The 15,384-nt window shown below is 37.9% G+C and overlaps 1 protein-coding gene across 1 annotated transcript; it reads left to right on the top strand.

Annotated features, from left to right (window-relative positions):
- Positions 1 to 3,722: 3,722 nt before the first annotated feature.
- On the top strand, positions 3,723 to 15,349 carry LOC147407454 (lysine-specific histone demethylase 1 homolog 3-like). Its single transcript, XM_086436031.1, has 9 exons — positions 3,723 to 4,010; positions 4,216 to 7,010; positions 8,069 to 8,210; positions 8,277 to 10,568; positions 10,722 to 10,815; positions 11,389 to 11,879; positions 13,233 to 13,943; positions 14,357 to 14,431; positions 14,617 to 15,349. The coding sequence occupies exons 2-9, from the start codon at positions 4,264 to 4,266 to the stop codon at positions 14,680 to 14,682; spliced, it is 6,618 nt and encodes a 2,205-aa protein (XP_086292157.1). The 5' UTR covers positions 3,723 to 4,010; positions 4,216 to 4,263; the 3' UTR covers positions 14,683 to 15,349.
- Positions 15,350 to 15,384: the final 35 nt, after the last annotated feature.

Here is a 15,384-nt window from a genome sequence, read left to right as displayed (position 1 = left end):
ATCATTTGCAAAAGTATTCTACTCTCACTTAATGAAAAGAAAAATTATAAAAAATAGCGTTTATCAAAGAAATTAATCAAATTACAAAAATACTCTTAGTACTTGTTAAAGCAATATGCCCGTAAATTACTAACATAGACTTCATCAAAAGGCACATTAAATTGCATATTGAAATTATGAAAGTATCCCTCATAAAAAAAATTAAATTACAAAAATAACCTTAGTATTTACTATTATAACATGCATAGGAATTCACAAAAGTGCATCTCCTCATAGATGTATTTACTTGCTTATGAAAATTATAAAAATACCTCTCATCAATTTTATTACAAAAATATATTGTAAAATCATATGATTGTTATTGTAACAAGTACCGAGTTATTTTCATAATTTTGAGAGTTTTTTATTATTATGATGTGTGTTTTTTGAATTTTCAATACTTAGGCTACTATTTTTTCTATAGGAATATTTTTTTAAATTCATAAGTATGTTAATGTAACAAGTACTAACGTTATTTTTGTAATTTGAATTTTTTTTTTTAACAATGTTGAATAAGTTAAATCCTTTCCACGTTTTATTTTAACAAAATGATTATGCAAGAGTTTTTAAGCGGCTACTACACAATAGTAAATTTTTCTTCACTAAACATTTGCATAATAAAAATATTTGTAGTGCAAAAATCATTTACAGATGAAAATGATTTTTAGTATACTAAGCAGGGTCTTAGAGTATTTGTATATTATTTTTTTCAACAAATTTGTAATATAAGAACATATTTGGATCATATTTTAATGAGTTGTGGGATCATCTTTTAGAAGAAAAGTCTATTGGATATTATTGTCCTTAGTGCAGCCTCAACATTACAAGCTTATAAGAATCACATATGGGAATAAAAATAATGCCCCAAAATAGGTTTCATAAAACTGTTTATGCTTGTCTCTTTTGTCATATTTTTTGATCTCACATTACTCAAGAAAATAAAGTTCGTGGGGGTTCTTAAATGCAATTCTACTAGTTTAAATGAAGTTTTAGTAGAACAAAGGCTACAGTAATCTTACACACATACATGTTGCGCCATGATAGATCATGATCAGGCTTGGGTTTGAGTCATGGCTTACGCGACACAAGGCACATGTGGCTTTATGGGCTTTACCTAATGAGATGTTATTTCCAAAATAATAATAATAATAATCTTTCCATTCATTTTTTTTTTTTGTCTCGAATATTTTTATAAAATTACCTTTATCATACGATTGTTTGTTTATTTATTTTTGTCCATTTGAAAGAGTTACAGATGTTAGGAATTGTGTGATGACATGAATCTCACACATTTTCTTTGGTTAAGTCATCTCTTGATTGTAAACTAGATTTGATTAGTTGTTTCCGCGCAAAATAAAACTAAGATAAGAGGAGAAATTGCAATCAAAAAAGGAATTTTATTTATTTTCTCCCTCTTCTCGAACAAAATTCAATTTGAATCAGTTATTTTTTGCTTTTTCCATATTCTTATCATTGAAGTACGACATAAAACATTAAAGAATTATGAAAGATCTTCTTCAGCAATTTTGGTCAAGGGAATCAAATTGTTGAATTAGGGAGGGGGTGGTTACAACATTGAGGATTGCAAGCCAAGCTTGTGCCTCGGCCCATCATTGATCTAAATTGGCAAGTCATTGTGTTTTTCTTGATTTAATTGTAGAATACTTGATATACTTTTGTTGAAAAACTTGATGGATAGGTGTTACTGAACTTGGTTGGGTTATTGGATTTTGTAAAACGTATAGTTATTGTGGAGGCTTTTTTTAGGCTTACACTCCTTGAGATGAACAGTTCATTCAGATGAGTGACTGGCTTTGATCTTGAAGTCTTTTTCTTTGTTTGATGTTGATATGGATGACTTTGACTTCTTGGACGGTTGAAAGAAGAATGAAGAGGTCCTGGTGTGGTACCTGCTAAGGATCATTCAAAGATTTAGTTAGTAAAATAATAGGATTTAAGAGAAATGAATAATTTAAGCGAGGAAGATGTTAACAATAAAATTACAGAACACGGTTTTTTGTTAGGTGAATTGGGTAAAAAATTCCCTTTATTAGATTTTGAGAGGGGATTTTGTAATTAGAGATTTGCGAAGGGTGTCACTGCTCAGTTGATCCAGATGTCATGCCAAATAAGAGATGAGCTAGCTGGAGATTGCTGACTCTCCCTTCAGTTGTTGTGCCTTTCTTATAATGTTAATATTCAAGTTCGATTAATAGTGTCTCAATGCATTATTTACTAAGTTGACTTGATTTTACTGTTTGGGGTGAATGAGTCATGAAATGTCAACCTCGTCGTTATTTTGATAAGTACTTATAAATATCGCATTAAATGCAAAGATTTTGTGCATGAAAGAGCTTAGATGACCATAAATTCTTGGTCTTTTTATGCCTGAGATGCATTATTTGGATCAACGAAATTTTGGTATGAAGCACTCCCTAGACCAATATGACACACTAACCTCCGAGCCTTGTTTTTGCTATGGCTTAGGTGGTTTGATTTTTAATAACTGTATTGTCCTTTGAATTCAACAATTTGTTTAGTTAATGCTAACCCACTCGACTTTGACTTATAATGGTCCTCTGGTCTTATTAACTTTTATTCAGTGTTTTACATCGAGCACACTAATTTCAAAGTAACATGTGTCCTTAGTTGAAGCGTTACAAAAATAGACTCCATAGTTACTTATTTTGCTATTATTTAAGATTATTGTTAGTTTCATATAATAATATAAAGATTTCTAATCATTTTCATGTTGTAACAACTACATCAATACAACTATAAATGTAATTATACACGCGAAAGCAAGTAACCTTCTGATATCGTCTGGGGGAGACTTTTAAATAAAAGGAATCTAATTAATTACAGGAAAATATGCGATGTAGCTGGCTCTTTGCCCTTCCCTTCTTCTGGTTCACTAAGCCCTTCCCCTTTGAGTAGAGTGGCTTTGTTCCTTAACCTTCGACCAAAGAAAGTTGCTTATCCATTTTAGAACGTTCATTAAAGCTACATCATCTCTAGCAGATTTCGAGTCACTATTGACAAATATTTCTTTGCTTCCCTGTTGTGAAAGTGTAGTTACGTTCAATCTTATCCATGCATGTTTTCAAGTTCCTCAATATGCAAATGGATCACAACATGTAAAAACCCATATTTGACGACCCAAGGCAATCAGATTTCATAAAATTTGATGGGCATTGACGGACTACCGTCAAATTTTTCATTGTCAAATATTTCTTTTCGACGGGTTGAAACCGTAAAGTTAATGGAGGATGGGAGAAATTCAACGACTATAAACTGTCGAATTTGGGATTTTTTATTTTTATTTTTTACGACTCTTAACTGTCGAAGTTCGGTCCGTCGATTTTTCCAATTTTCACGTAGTGGATAGAAGTAGCAACGTTCAGTCATTTATGGTATGATTTAAATCATCGTATTTGAAAAATGTTCAGTCAACAGAAAATCGAGAGCTCCTGTATCAAAACAATTTGATACAATCTAAAATATTCAATGTTTTAAGATTAATATTTTGTCTTGGTCTTGTATAAAAATTGATATATTTAGCCGAAGCATTATGAACATTTCGAATTGAAACTTAACTTTGATCCATGTTTTGTAGAACCTTTTGGGCAAGGGTTCTCCGAATACAAACCATCAACAAGTGAATCCCATAAAATACAAAGAGAATTCTAAAGAATTTTGGTTCTTAGTATCCAATGTCAATCATTTTATTTCCTTTTACAAGAAGAAGAGTTACCATACAACACAAAAAGTATTTTATAATGAATCTTAGCGCGAAATAACAATTCTCAGCCTGTCAACCCTCCCTTTTTATTTTTATTTTTGTGTGTTTTGCGCGCATTATTTATAAGCGAGCGACGCACCAGTGTGAAAGTGCTGAAGAAGACGCTAACGTGCGCATCCTCAATTTCGACAGGTCCATTAGCGAGTCCAGACCACAGCTTCAAACACAGGTACCTCGTTCTTCGAGTTGGCTATCCTTTTAATATCTAAAGCCCTAGGCCACTCCGTTTCTTTCGTTTTCTTATATTGTAGAATTGAATCCCTTTAAGAGCACTTTCATACAGAACCAGTGATTTAGGAGATTTTTTTTTTTTTTAATTTTCATTTGTTTACGTATCTATTAATGGATACTGGGTTTCTGGTTTTTATTTGAAGGTATTTGGTTTTGGATTTGTACGGTTGTAGAACAATTACAAAAGCTATATGAGTGATGAGAGATGTTTGTTTGGTAAAGAAGAGATGAAAGATGAAGCTTTGCGTTCTAAATCGGGTGAAGCATTGCATGTTGATTCAGACATTGACGGTGGGCTAGGGTTAGGGTTGGAAGGTCAGTTGTTATCTTTGAAAGCTAGGGCAGGGGATGTGAAGATGGATGGAGAAGAGAAGAAGTCTGGGTTTAATAAGAGAACAAATTCGGTTGAGATTAAAGTTGATTCTGATGATGACGAGCCCATAGGATCTCTATTCAAGTTGAAGAAGCATCGAAACCCTAAAAAGGCTAAGTCTTGTTTAGATGAAGGCACAGCCAGGAAAGTGGAAATTAGGGCAGAAAATTTGATGGTTAATGATGAAGATTCAGGTGAGATGGATGATACCTTAGCAAGTTTTAGGAAGAAATTGAAAGGTCCTAAGTTCGATAGACGTGATGGATCTGGCGCTGCAAAGGGAAACAGTTCTGCCTTGAAGCACGATAGCTCGGATATTCTTTTAGATGGGGTGTTTAAAGATAGGCCAAAAGGTGGAGGTAAGAGATCTAGGGTTGCAGTGATGCCGAAGAAGATGGACGATCTTTCCGAGTTTGATGATGGGTTGGATCAACGTTCTAGTGTTCATAGATCTCGAGGGACCTCCATGCAGGAAAAGAAAGATGGAGTCTTAGAAATTGGGGGAGATTGTAATTATTCTTTGGATGAAAATTTAGAGTTTTCGCTGTCTGCATCTGTTCAGAAGTTACAGTATGGTTCGATTAAGAAAGCTCGGTCTTCATCTACCCGGAAACAGAGAAGGGGAACTTCAGCTTCTGTTGATGGGTTGAGCCGAAGATCTGATGGGGATTCTGAGGATCTACTGTCCAAGCTTATTCCGGGATCCCATTATGGTTCGAAGTTGCCTGGTGAAATTCTGAAATCTGAAGTCCGGTTAAATCTGGCATCCGAGCAAACCCCAATTGATCCGGCCCCTGTCCTCAAGGAGATAGATTTTGTAGTCAATGGTCAGATGAAAGACCGAGCCGGATTTAACCCACATTCATATTTAACCCATCATGGCTCATTATCTAGTCCAGTAAAAGTTTTTGCTTGTAGTCCAGAAACCACTGAGGAGGTTGTGAGATCTAATGTTGATGGATATGACAAACATTCCGAAGGAATATTTGGAGATTCAGTCACTACTTCCGCACTTCCAAGATCTTCCATTGATTCTATTTCAGATTCGAGAGAGAAGTCTACGACAGCACGTGATAATGAATTTGATAGACGGACTCAGATTCCTGAGGAACCCACATTGAACCATCATGGTTTAGGTCGACCTTGGGAAGAAGCTTCTGAGGACTTCGTGTCTCGAGAAGTCCCGGCGTCCTGCTCTGCTTCACAAAAGCTCACAGAAGCAACACAAAGGTTCAAGAATGGGTTCAAGCAGTGTTTGGAAGGGGAAGGAGCTAAGATTTCAGAAAATGACAATGATGGTTTGAACGGATTGCTCATTAAGGTTTCAGAAAATCTGTTGTCAATAATTAGTTCAGCATCTGCTGAACCAAAACCCAAATTGGATGGTGTTTGTAATGAAGCTTCTGATGTCCAAAAGACCATTGCAGAAGTTTTCTCTTTAAATGCAGCCCAGGAATCTTCCTTTACTTCCTCTGCAATGCCAAGAAAAGAACCTTCGGCACCTTGTTTTGATGATAATCAGTTAAACAGACGGTGTGAGGAAAAATGTCACAAGAACACTTTGTTCTGTGGTGATTATTTGAATCAAACTTATGAAAACACTTCCAAAGATTTATTTGCTGAGAAGTTATCTTCTGTGCCCTGCAAAAGTGAGGCCGACATAACCAATAGAAATGGTGGACTAGTAGAATCTTTTGGAATTTGTTTGGAGGATTCCTTGACCAACACAGTTCCAAATTCATCACCAACATCTATCCCAGTGAAGATGGAGGAAGCCCTCAAATTCAAAGATGGGTTTGATCAATTTTCGGATGGATGTTTGAAAAAATTCCAACTTCTGCCATCCGATTCTGCTCTCGGTTCAACGAAGGATGATGAAATAGGAAGTGACTTCGCGGGGTCACCTCCTATTTTTCTGACATCAGACATAGTTAAAAGATCTGATTTTTGTTCCCCCATGAATCAAAAGGATGAATCACCAGCCAATCATGATGTTTCCAATCACTTTTCCGATGAATTGCTTCCTATGGATTCAATCACAACAGTTCAAGAGCTTCACACAACTTGCGATCACAATAAACCTTCTGATGATGCATCAAAAGGGATATCTGTTTCAAAGCAAGATCCTTCATCTGTTAAAGAAGTGAAAGAAACCTGTTCTGAGCCCATAACCTTGGATCCAAACGAAACTTATTCTGAAGATGCAGAAAAAACACTTGATGTTGAAAGCAAGGATAAGAAACTATCGGCGACGAATAGGGCTGCACGCAAGATTAAAAGGCGTAGGCACGGGGACATGGCTTATGAAGGGGATAATGATTGGGAGTTTCTGATGCACGAGCAAGGGATTTTTGAAAATGACCGTGTTCTTGTCAATGGAGACCGGCCATCTAGAATGAAAGATAAATTTGATTACACCTCATATACCGTTGTAGAGGCTGATAATGGTGGTGCGGCAGCAGTTGCAGCAGGACTGAAAGCTCGTGCTGCTGGTCCAGTTGAGAAGATTAGATTCAAGGAGATCTTAAGGCGCAGGGGTGGACTTCAAGAGTACCTGGAATGCAGGTTTGTTGTCACTTATGAATTGTACATTTTCTTGCTGCTTTGTGAATGTTTCGCCTCTTTAATTTTTGGCCTCCTGGCTAGTATGTTAGATGTTAGTAATCCTTCATGATTTATAAAATATGTACCGATTATTTATATTTGTAGCTTATGCAATATTTGAGCCTGAGAGGTGTAATTTCTTCTATTGGTGTGGAACCTTGGTAGATGATGCTGTCTTCAAAATGCTCCTTTGGATTTTCTTGATAATAGTTTGGCAGGCTTTAGGCAAAATTAAATGGGGGGACGGGATGCATTCAGCCGAACTCAAACTTTTGGGATAAGGCTTTGACGACAAACATTATATGGGTATCCTTTGGGGGGGAAAAAGTACTAATGCCACCACTGAGACCTACTTTGTGGCGTTTTAATTGTATTCTATAAATGTCAACAGTCAACACACGTAACACTATGTCATCATCATCATCATTTATGCCTTATACCAATTATTGGGGTCGGCGACATCAGGGTCGGAGCCTGGCTTTGTTCATGTGGGGGCAACCAATAGTAGAAAAAAAATTGTGGGGACAATTAAGAGTGAAAAAAACAGTTGTGGGGCAACTAAGAGTGGAATTTTTTTGTGTGGGGGCAATAGTGGTAAATTTCTTTATCCACTGCTAAAATCTGTCACAATAGCACGTTAATCCATAGAATTTTTGTGGGGGGCAAGTGCCCCCACAGCCCCCACTCTAAATCCGCCCCTAGGCAACATGAACCTTTTTCACTATTCAACCGTGCTCAATGTTGATTCGGTTCTTCAAATACCACTGTTGAAACTTGGAAATATGTATATGTCATGGTGCTTTTGGCATGTAGGAATAAACATTCCAACCACTATTTGGCCTATATCCATAACATGATGTTTCATTGTTTTTACACTGACATGTCTTCTTCAAGAAGTTGTAGCTTGTATGCATATGTACTCTATCTTGGCTTAGCCTTTTGTATCATTTATTTGAATGCTTGGAGATTACCTAAGTAACCTGAAATTCCCTGGCATTTATTTGATTCCTGGTTTGCAGGAATATGATATTAGGCCTTTGGAGTAAAGATATGAGCCACATTTTACCTCTTTCAGACTGCGGAGTCAACAGTGCTCCTTCCGAAGGCGAACCACCACGAGCATCCCTCATTCGGGAGATCCATGCATTTCTTGACCACAACGTAAGTATTCTGTTTTTCTTCTTGTTATCCGTACTCTATTTATAATTTCTAACAAGTTCTCAACAGGGTTATATAAATATTGGGATTGCTTCTGAGGAGAAAGCAGAACCTTGTGCCAAGACCCGCTGTGAACTTTATAACGTAAGCACAACTGAGGAAAATTATCAGGCCCAGGCGGCTGAAGCTGGTGTCACCTTCATGTTTGGTCAGGTTAAGAGTTCTGAAAACTTTACTGAGGTAAAGAATGATGTGTTCTTCAATGATGGAAAACTAATATCGGAAGCCACAAAAAGCAAGAAGCTTGTTTTGCCAAGCACAGGATCAGATTTATCCACTTCAATAGAATTGGAAGAATGTACCCTTGATAAGGAGCAGGGAAATGGTTGGATTGACACAAAACTACCCACTCGAATGACTAATTTTGATGCTTCAAGTACGAATCCATCTAGCAAAGTAGTTACCTGTGGACTAGATTCTGTCTTATCTCCAGAGAAGACAAAAGATTCATATGGGATTCAATCAGCTGTACTCGATCTTGTCAAGGGGAATGGTATCACACAGTGCGATTCGAAGGATCAGAAGAGAATCATTATCATAGGAGCTGGTCCATCTGGCTTAACTGCAGCTCGTCATTTACAACGTCAGGGTTTTTCTGTCACGGTGCTTGAGGCTCGTAATAGGTTGGGGGGTCGTGTTCATACAGATCGTTTGTCTCTTTCTGTTCCCGTGGATCTTGGGGCCAGCATTATTACGGGTGTGGAGGCTGATGTTGCAACTGAAAGAAGACCAGACCCATCCTCTTTGGTCTGTTCTCAGTTAGGCCTTGAGCTGACTGTTTTAAACAGCGACTGCCCTCTCTATGATATTGTGAGTGGTGAGAAAGTTCCAGCAGATTTGGATGAAGCTCTGGAGGCTGAGTACAACAGTCTCCTTGATGACATGGTAGTACTTGTTGCGCAAAAGGGCGAATATGCGATGAGAATGTCTCTAGAGGATGGTTTAGAATATGCACTGAAGAGGCGCTGTAGGGCTCGATCCATGTCAGATGCTGAAATGTCTGAATCAGATGCTTTGGCAAAGGTTTCCTTAGATGAGGAAATCCCCAATAGAACTAGTTCTAAGGAGGAGATTCTGAGTCCTCTCGAGAGGAGAGTGATGGATTGGCACTTTGCGAACTTGGAATACGGTTGTGCTGCTTTGCTTAAGGCAGTGTCTCTTCCTTACTGGAATCAGGATGATGTTTATGGGGGATTTGGAGGGGCCCACTGTATGATTAAAGGTGGTTACAGTGCTGTTATTGAATCTTTAGGAAAGGGACTCAGTATTCATTTGAACCATGTGGTCACAGAAGTCTCCTACAACACGAGGGACTCTGAAGAAACAGGCGAACGGCAGAGAAAAGTCAAAGTTTCTACGTCAAACGGCAGTAACTTTGTAGGAGATGCGGTTCTCATCACGGTGCCTCTTGGGTGCCTAAAGGCAGATACCATAAAATTTTCTCCATCTCTACCGGATTGGAAATGTTCTTCTATCCATCGACTTGGTTTTGGTGTTCTGAACAAAGTAGTCTTGGAATTTTCACAAGTGTTTTGGGATGATACAGTGGACTATTTTGGAGCGACTGCAGAGGAAACCGATTGGAGGGGCCAGTGCTTCATGTTCTGGAACATCAAGAAAACTGTAGGAGCTCCTGTTCTTATAGCACTTGTGGTTGGTAAGGCAGCCATAGATGGCCAAACAATGAGTGCTTCCGATCATGTGAACCATGCCCTAAGGGTTCTCCGTAAACTTTTTGGGGAGGCTTCTGTACCTGATCCAGTTGCATCTGTTGTGACGAATTGGGGCAATGATCCTTTCAGCCGGGGAGCTTACTCCTATGTTGCTGTGGGATCATCTGGGGAGGACTATGATATCCTGGGTAGGCCTGTAGAGAACTGTTTATTTTTTGCTGGTGAAGCTACCTGCAAGGAGCATCCAGACACGGTTGGTGGTGCGATGATGAGTGGTCTTCGTGAGGCAGTACGTATAATTGACATCTTGAATACAGGAATTGATTATACAGCAGAAGTGGAAGCAATGGAAGCTGCACAGAGACATACAGACAGTGAAAGGAACGAAGTTAGGGACATATTGAAGAGACTTGATGCGGTAGAATTCTCAAATGTTCTGTGCAAGAGCTCCTTGGATGGGGACCAAATGTTGACCAAGGAAGCTTTACTGCGGGATATGTTCAATAATGCCAAGACTACTGCAGGACGACTACATCTGGCTAAAGAGTTGCTAAATCTTCCTGTAGAAGCTCTGAAGTCCTTTGCCGGGACCAAAGAAGGGCTTAGCACGCTCAATTTATGGATACTGGTACTTAATTTATCCATGTGTTTATTCATCTTATTCTAATTCGTAGTTTAATCATGTTATAGCATCAACCTTGCACGAGTTTCTTTCAGTTTGCGTTATCTTTCTAGGCATGCTTTGGCTGGTCTCCTTACTTGTATCTCAAATCAAAAACAGGATTCAATGGGCAAGGATGGGACTCAACTTTTGCGTCATTGTGTTCGTCTCCTTGTGCTTGTATCGACCAATCTGCTTGCTGTCCGTTTATCAGGTATCTATCTGTTTTTATTTACATTAAAAAAACATGGATCATTATGTTCAGTTCTTCAAGAACAGTTGGTAATTTGTTTTTGATGCTCCATCTTCAGCAGACCTGTTTACTGCTTACATATCATGTCGTAGACAACGCAGTTTTTGTAGTATAAAGTTAATTATAAGGAGTGAAGAATTTTATATGATAGTTTACATCTTTTTTTTTTTTTTTGGATAGGTTATCCACTTTTTTTTATTTATTGGTCACATCTGTTTTTTGTACTCTCCCCATTATCCAAAAGAGAGATTCTATTGCCACATCAACTTTTTTTTTATAGGTCACATCTGTTTTTTGTACTCTCCCCATTATCCAAAAGAGAGATTCTATTGCCACACCAACTTTTGCTAACAGCACCCCAAACGTGGGTTCATTCTTTGGTGATTTACATATGAATTGGGGTGCTGTTAACAAAAGTTGGTGTGGCAATAGAACCTCTCTATCCAAAAGCAGCCAGAAAAATGATTTCTGACCTAAAGATGTGCACCGATTCAATGTTTTTGTTAAAATCTTACACCTTGCCTTTTACTGTAGGTATAGGAAGGACTGTAAAGGAGAAAGTCTGTGTACATACCAGCCGGGATATTCGTGCTGTGGCAAGTCAGTTGGTCAGTGTGTGGATTGAAGTCTTCCGCAAGGAAAAGGCTACTAGTGGTGGCTTGAAACTACTGAGGCAAACAACTGCCTCAGATTTTGCGAAGACCAAACACTCTAAAGAACTAACCTCAGGAAAGCCATTAAGATCTACTCATGGTGGTACATATAATAGAGGAAATGTGCAAACTCCTTTGTCTCCTGGAAAGGGTTCACTATTAAATGCAAACAATATGAAAGCGAACTGCAAGCCAGTCAAGTTGGAAACTGTAGCTGACTCAAAATCTGAGGTAAACTCGTTACATACCCATATTGTTGCACAGAACCTGGATTCTAAGGTGGAGGATGACAATGTGGCCATGTCTGAAGAAGAAGCTGCTGCCTTTGCTGCTGCTGAAACAGCTCGTGCCGCTGCACTTGCTGCTGCGAAGGTTTGTCTTTTTCAGTGAAATAATCACAATACATTTATGTTTGAGTACTATAGTGTTAATAATATATACAAATGGAATATCAGTAGACATGGCATGGACATATGTCCTTCTTAACAATTATAGGCCCCACTTAGGAAATCAAACATTTAAAATAACAAGGGAAAAGGTTTAGATATAGACTTTTAGTCATTGTTGTAACAGTGGTTGCAACTTGTTGTGGATGTTTTCTATTAATTATTACTACTATGAATTATTAGTTATATCAGTGGTATTAGAAATTGAAACCCCCTGTAATTTGTAACAGGAGGTTTCTATTTGTTATAACAGTGTTTGGTGTTGTGCCCCCCTCCTGGAGATGGCGCTTTCCATGCTCGAGGTGTGGACATCTATGGGGGACAGCCTTTGTGTGGTCCAAGACGGTTGTCTAGTACTTCCTTCCATTTGCAGTTTGTTGGGGAATTTGGAAAGAAAGGAATCGTTGAGCTTTTGAGGGCAAGGACTGCTCGTTTGACGTTGTTCGTATTTCGACCACATTAAATTTTTTGATAAGCGAAGAAATTTTATTAAAGAAACAAAGAAAATACAAGGTGGTCGAGGTGACCAACCGAAAGAAAACAAGGAGGGACAAGAGCCTTGACCAAGACCAACTACGAAACAACCAAATTACATCTCGACCACATTAATAGAATTTGCTTTTACCGATAAAAAATTACTACTATGTTCAAGATTTTGTATTAAATATGATTCTTCGTGTATTTTGCATAAGGAAACTAATAAAATAACAAAGAACTGATTTTATGTTATTATAAAGATTCTAGATAAGAAGATGAATGACATGGGGCAATAACATCCATTATACTTGAGGCATTTTGTGACACACAACTTATACAGGTTATGAAAATCAAAACAGCAGTTAATGCCATTATTGATGTTTATAATGGCTGTTGTTAAAACCATGACCTAATATTTTAGGTTAAAGGACAGTCTGATGAATGATCCCAACCATCAGTTTTGTAGTTTTCTTTTAGACCAGCCTTCCTGATTCTTCTTTAATCTGAAAGAATGCTTTAGATTGGATAATGGGTATCATTTGACTCTGTTGATTTTTGCTTGGGGAAATCCTTCTAGTTGTGTCCTGACCCACCTACGCAGGATGTGTGTCATTTGCCATGTCATTCTAAAACCATGCATATTATACAGAAGAACCATGAATGGTATTGTTTCGACTTACCAAAAAATAAAGATGAGTAGTTTTGTTCAGTTTACTTGCCATGTCCAAGTGTGTTTTCTTCCAATTGTTTTCACTGTGGTTGGATTGATACCCAAAATTTTTGGTGTGATTAATTCCTGCAGGCATATGCATCTTCAGAAGCAGAGTGCAGCACATTATGTGAGCTTCCCAAGATACCCTCGTTTCACAAATTTGCCAGAAGAGAGCAGTATGCACAAATGGATGAGTCTGATCTTAGGAGAAAGTTGTCGGGGGGCATTTTGGGAAGGCAAGATTGTATATCAGAAATTGACTCCAGGAACTGTAGGGTTAGGAATTGGTCTGTTGATTTTTCTGCCACCTGCGGCAACCTTGACAATTCGAGAATGTCTGGTGATAACTACACGCGGCAAAGCTACTCGAATGAGGTTGCTCACCAATTGAACCTCAGAGAGAATTCGGGTGAAAGCGCAGCCACTGATTGTAAATTAACAAAAGCATGGGTTGACAGTGCAGGTAGTGGAGGGGTGAAAGACAATAGTGCCATCGAGAGATGGCAATCTCAAGCGGCAGCAGCCAATTCTGATTTCTTCCATCCAGATACATATATAAGGGAGGAGGAGGATTCAAATACCTCAAAACAACTGACCAGGAAGTATGATAGACGAGAAGAACAAAGCTCTGCTTCACGGGCTGAGGAAAACATAGTGTTGGTTGAAAATCAAACAAGAGGAGCAGACCGTATTAAAAAGGCTGTTGTGGATTATGTAGGATCATTGCTCATGCCTCTATATAAAGCTAGGAAGATTGATAAGGATGGATATAAGTCAATAATGAAGAAAAGTGCGACTAAAGTAAGTACTTTTTCTGTTCATGCCACTTCAATATTTATTTCTGCCAACATGAAGTGCATTTTTGGTTTCTTTCATAAATTTTATCTTCTTTTTTAATTATTTGATAACCATTTCGTAATTGCCTATAAAAAAAATGAGAGAACCATTTCGTAAATTTGATCTTGATTAAGGGAGTCTGTGACGATAAATATTATGATACCTTTTTATATTCATGCCATTTTACTTGGCCTTCAATATTTATTTCTGCCAACGTGAAGTGTGCACTTTCGGGTCCTTTTGTTGTTAATTTTATCTTCATTAAGGGAGGCTGTGTCGATGTTCATTATGATAATATTTTGCTTTGGTCTGGTGAAGCAAGAGCTCTTAACTGCAATTTTATTCATTTCAATTTTGTCTTGGATCTGTTTTATCAGGTGATGGAGCAGGCTACAGATTCAGAGAAAGCCATGAACACTTCTGAGTTTCTGGACTTCAGGCGGAAGAATAAGGTCTCCACTTGATCTGTTTCTGTGATTATTTTTAATTTTTTATTGGGGGGAGGGGATGTTTTTGTTGGATTTTCATGCTAACTACCCTTTTTTTTCATGTTAGTTTATAGTTTTTATTTTTCACAAAAATATATTTTTAACTATTCTTTTTTTCTTTGGATTGAACCTGTATTTGTGAATTGCAGATTCGTGCCTTTGTGGACAAGTTGATTGAGAAGTATATGGCAATGAACCCACTTGTTAAACATTGAGGCTCCCGAAGATTAATGGGGATAGCCGTTGCTTATCGGTATCTATTTGTTTATGACATTCAAAAGTGGTTACCTTGGTTATCTCATGACTTCACCACAATAGTTGAATGTGGCAGAGGGACACTGAATTACAGCTGTGTGCTTAACATCCTCCTTTCAAACTATCCAACAGTGAGATCTGACAGTTCAGTGAAAGTTTGGGGCTGCAAACGGCCGCATCAAGCCTCAGTGGTGGGGTATGCATGCTGGTGAAGTACTTGAACTGCCTATGACTTCTTGTAACTTTTTGAGTACAAATTGATCGTGGGTACAAGAGGAAAAGCTATACTGGGGGGCTGTTGATAAGAAAAATTATACCTTTATTGCAAATTGGGTCAGAGAAAATACTGGGATACTGTTTGATCTGGATTGAAAAAAAAAACAACTTTATCAGCTCTATTTCAAGTAGAAATCAGATTGGCGGAAGCAATTAGTTCTTCATCATTCAGGGTTGTATTCTTGAGACAAGAAGATTTAACATTTACTTTTGATTGGGGATTCCCATTGATAAGATACTTGATCGCCTTTTTGTCCCTTTTTTTTTCCTTTAATTTTTTGTACAGCCCTGAATTGTGAATTGTTCCTGACATCAAAAAGCTTATACAACATGTTTTTATTTTCATACTAATCGACCGTCCATATTATCATTTCGTGCAGTCCTTT

The sequence above is a fragment of the Akebia trifoliata genome, chromosome 3, assembly GCF_017979445.1.
Source record: "Akebia trifoliata isolate Shusen 1 chromosome 3, ASM1797944v1, whole genome shotgun sequence".
Taxonomy (NCBI): Eukaryota; Viridiplantae; Streptophyta; class Magnoliopsida; order Ranunculales; family Lardizabalaceae; genus Akebia; species Akebia trifoliata.
The sequence above is the reverse complement of the archived record's forward strand: the minus strand, read 5'-3'. Positions and strand labels throughout refer to the sequence as shown.

What these genes read in the sequence shown, in the direction of transcription:
- LOC147407454 (XM_086436031.1), top strand. Translation starts at nt 4,264, where the DNA reads ATGAGTGATGAGAGATGTTTGTTTGGTAAAGAAGAGATGAAAGATGAA. An exon ending in CTGCACTTGCTGCTGCGAAG is followed by an intron (nt 11,880 to 13,232) that starts GTTTGTCTTTTT and finishes TAATTCCTGCAG; the next exon opens with GCATATGCATCTTCAGAAGC. An exon ending in ACTTCAGGCGGAAGAATAAG is followed by an intron (nt 14,432 to 14,616) that starts GTCTCCACTTGA and finishes TGTGAATTGCAG; the next exon opens with ATTCGTGCCTTTGTGGACAA.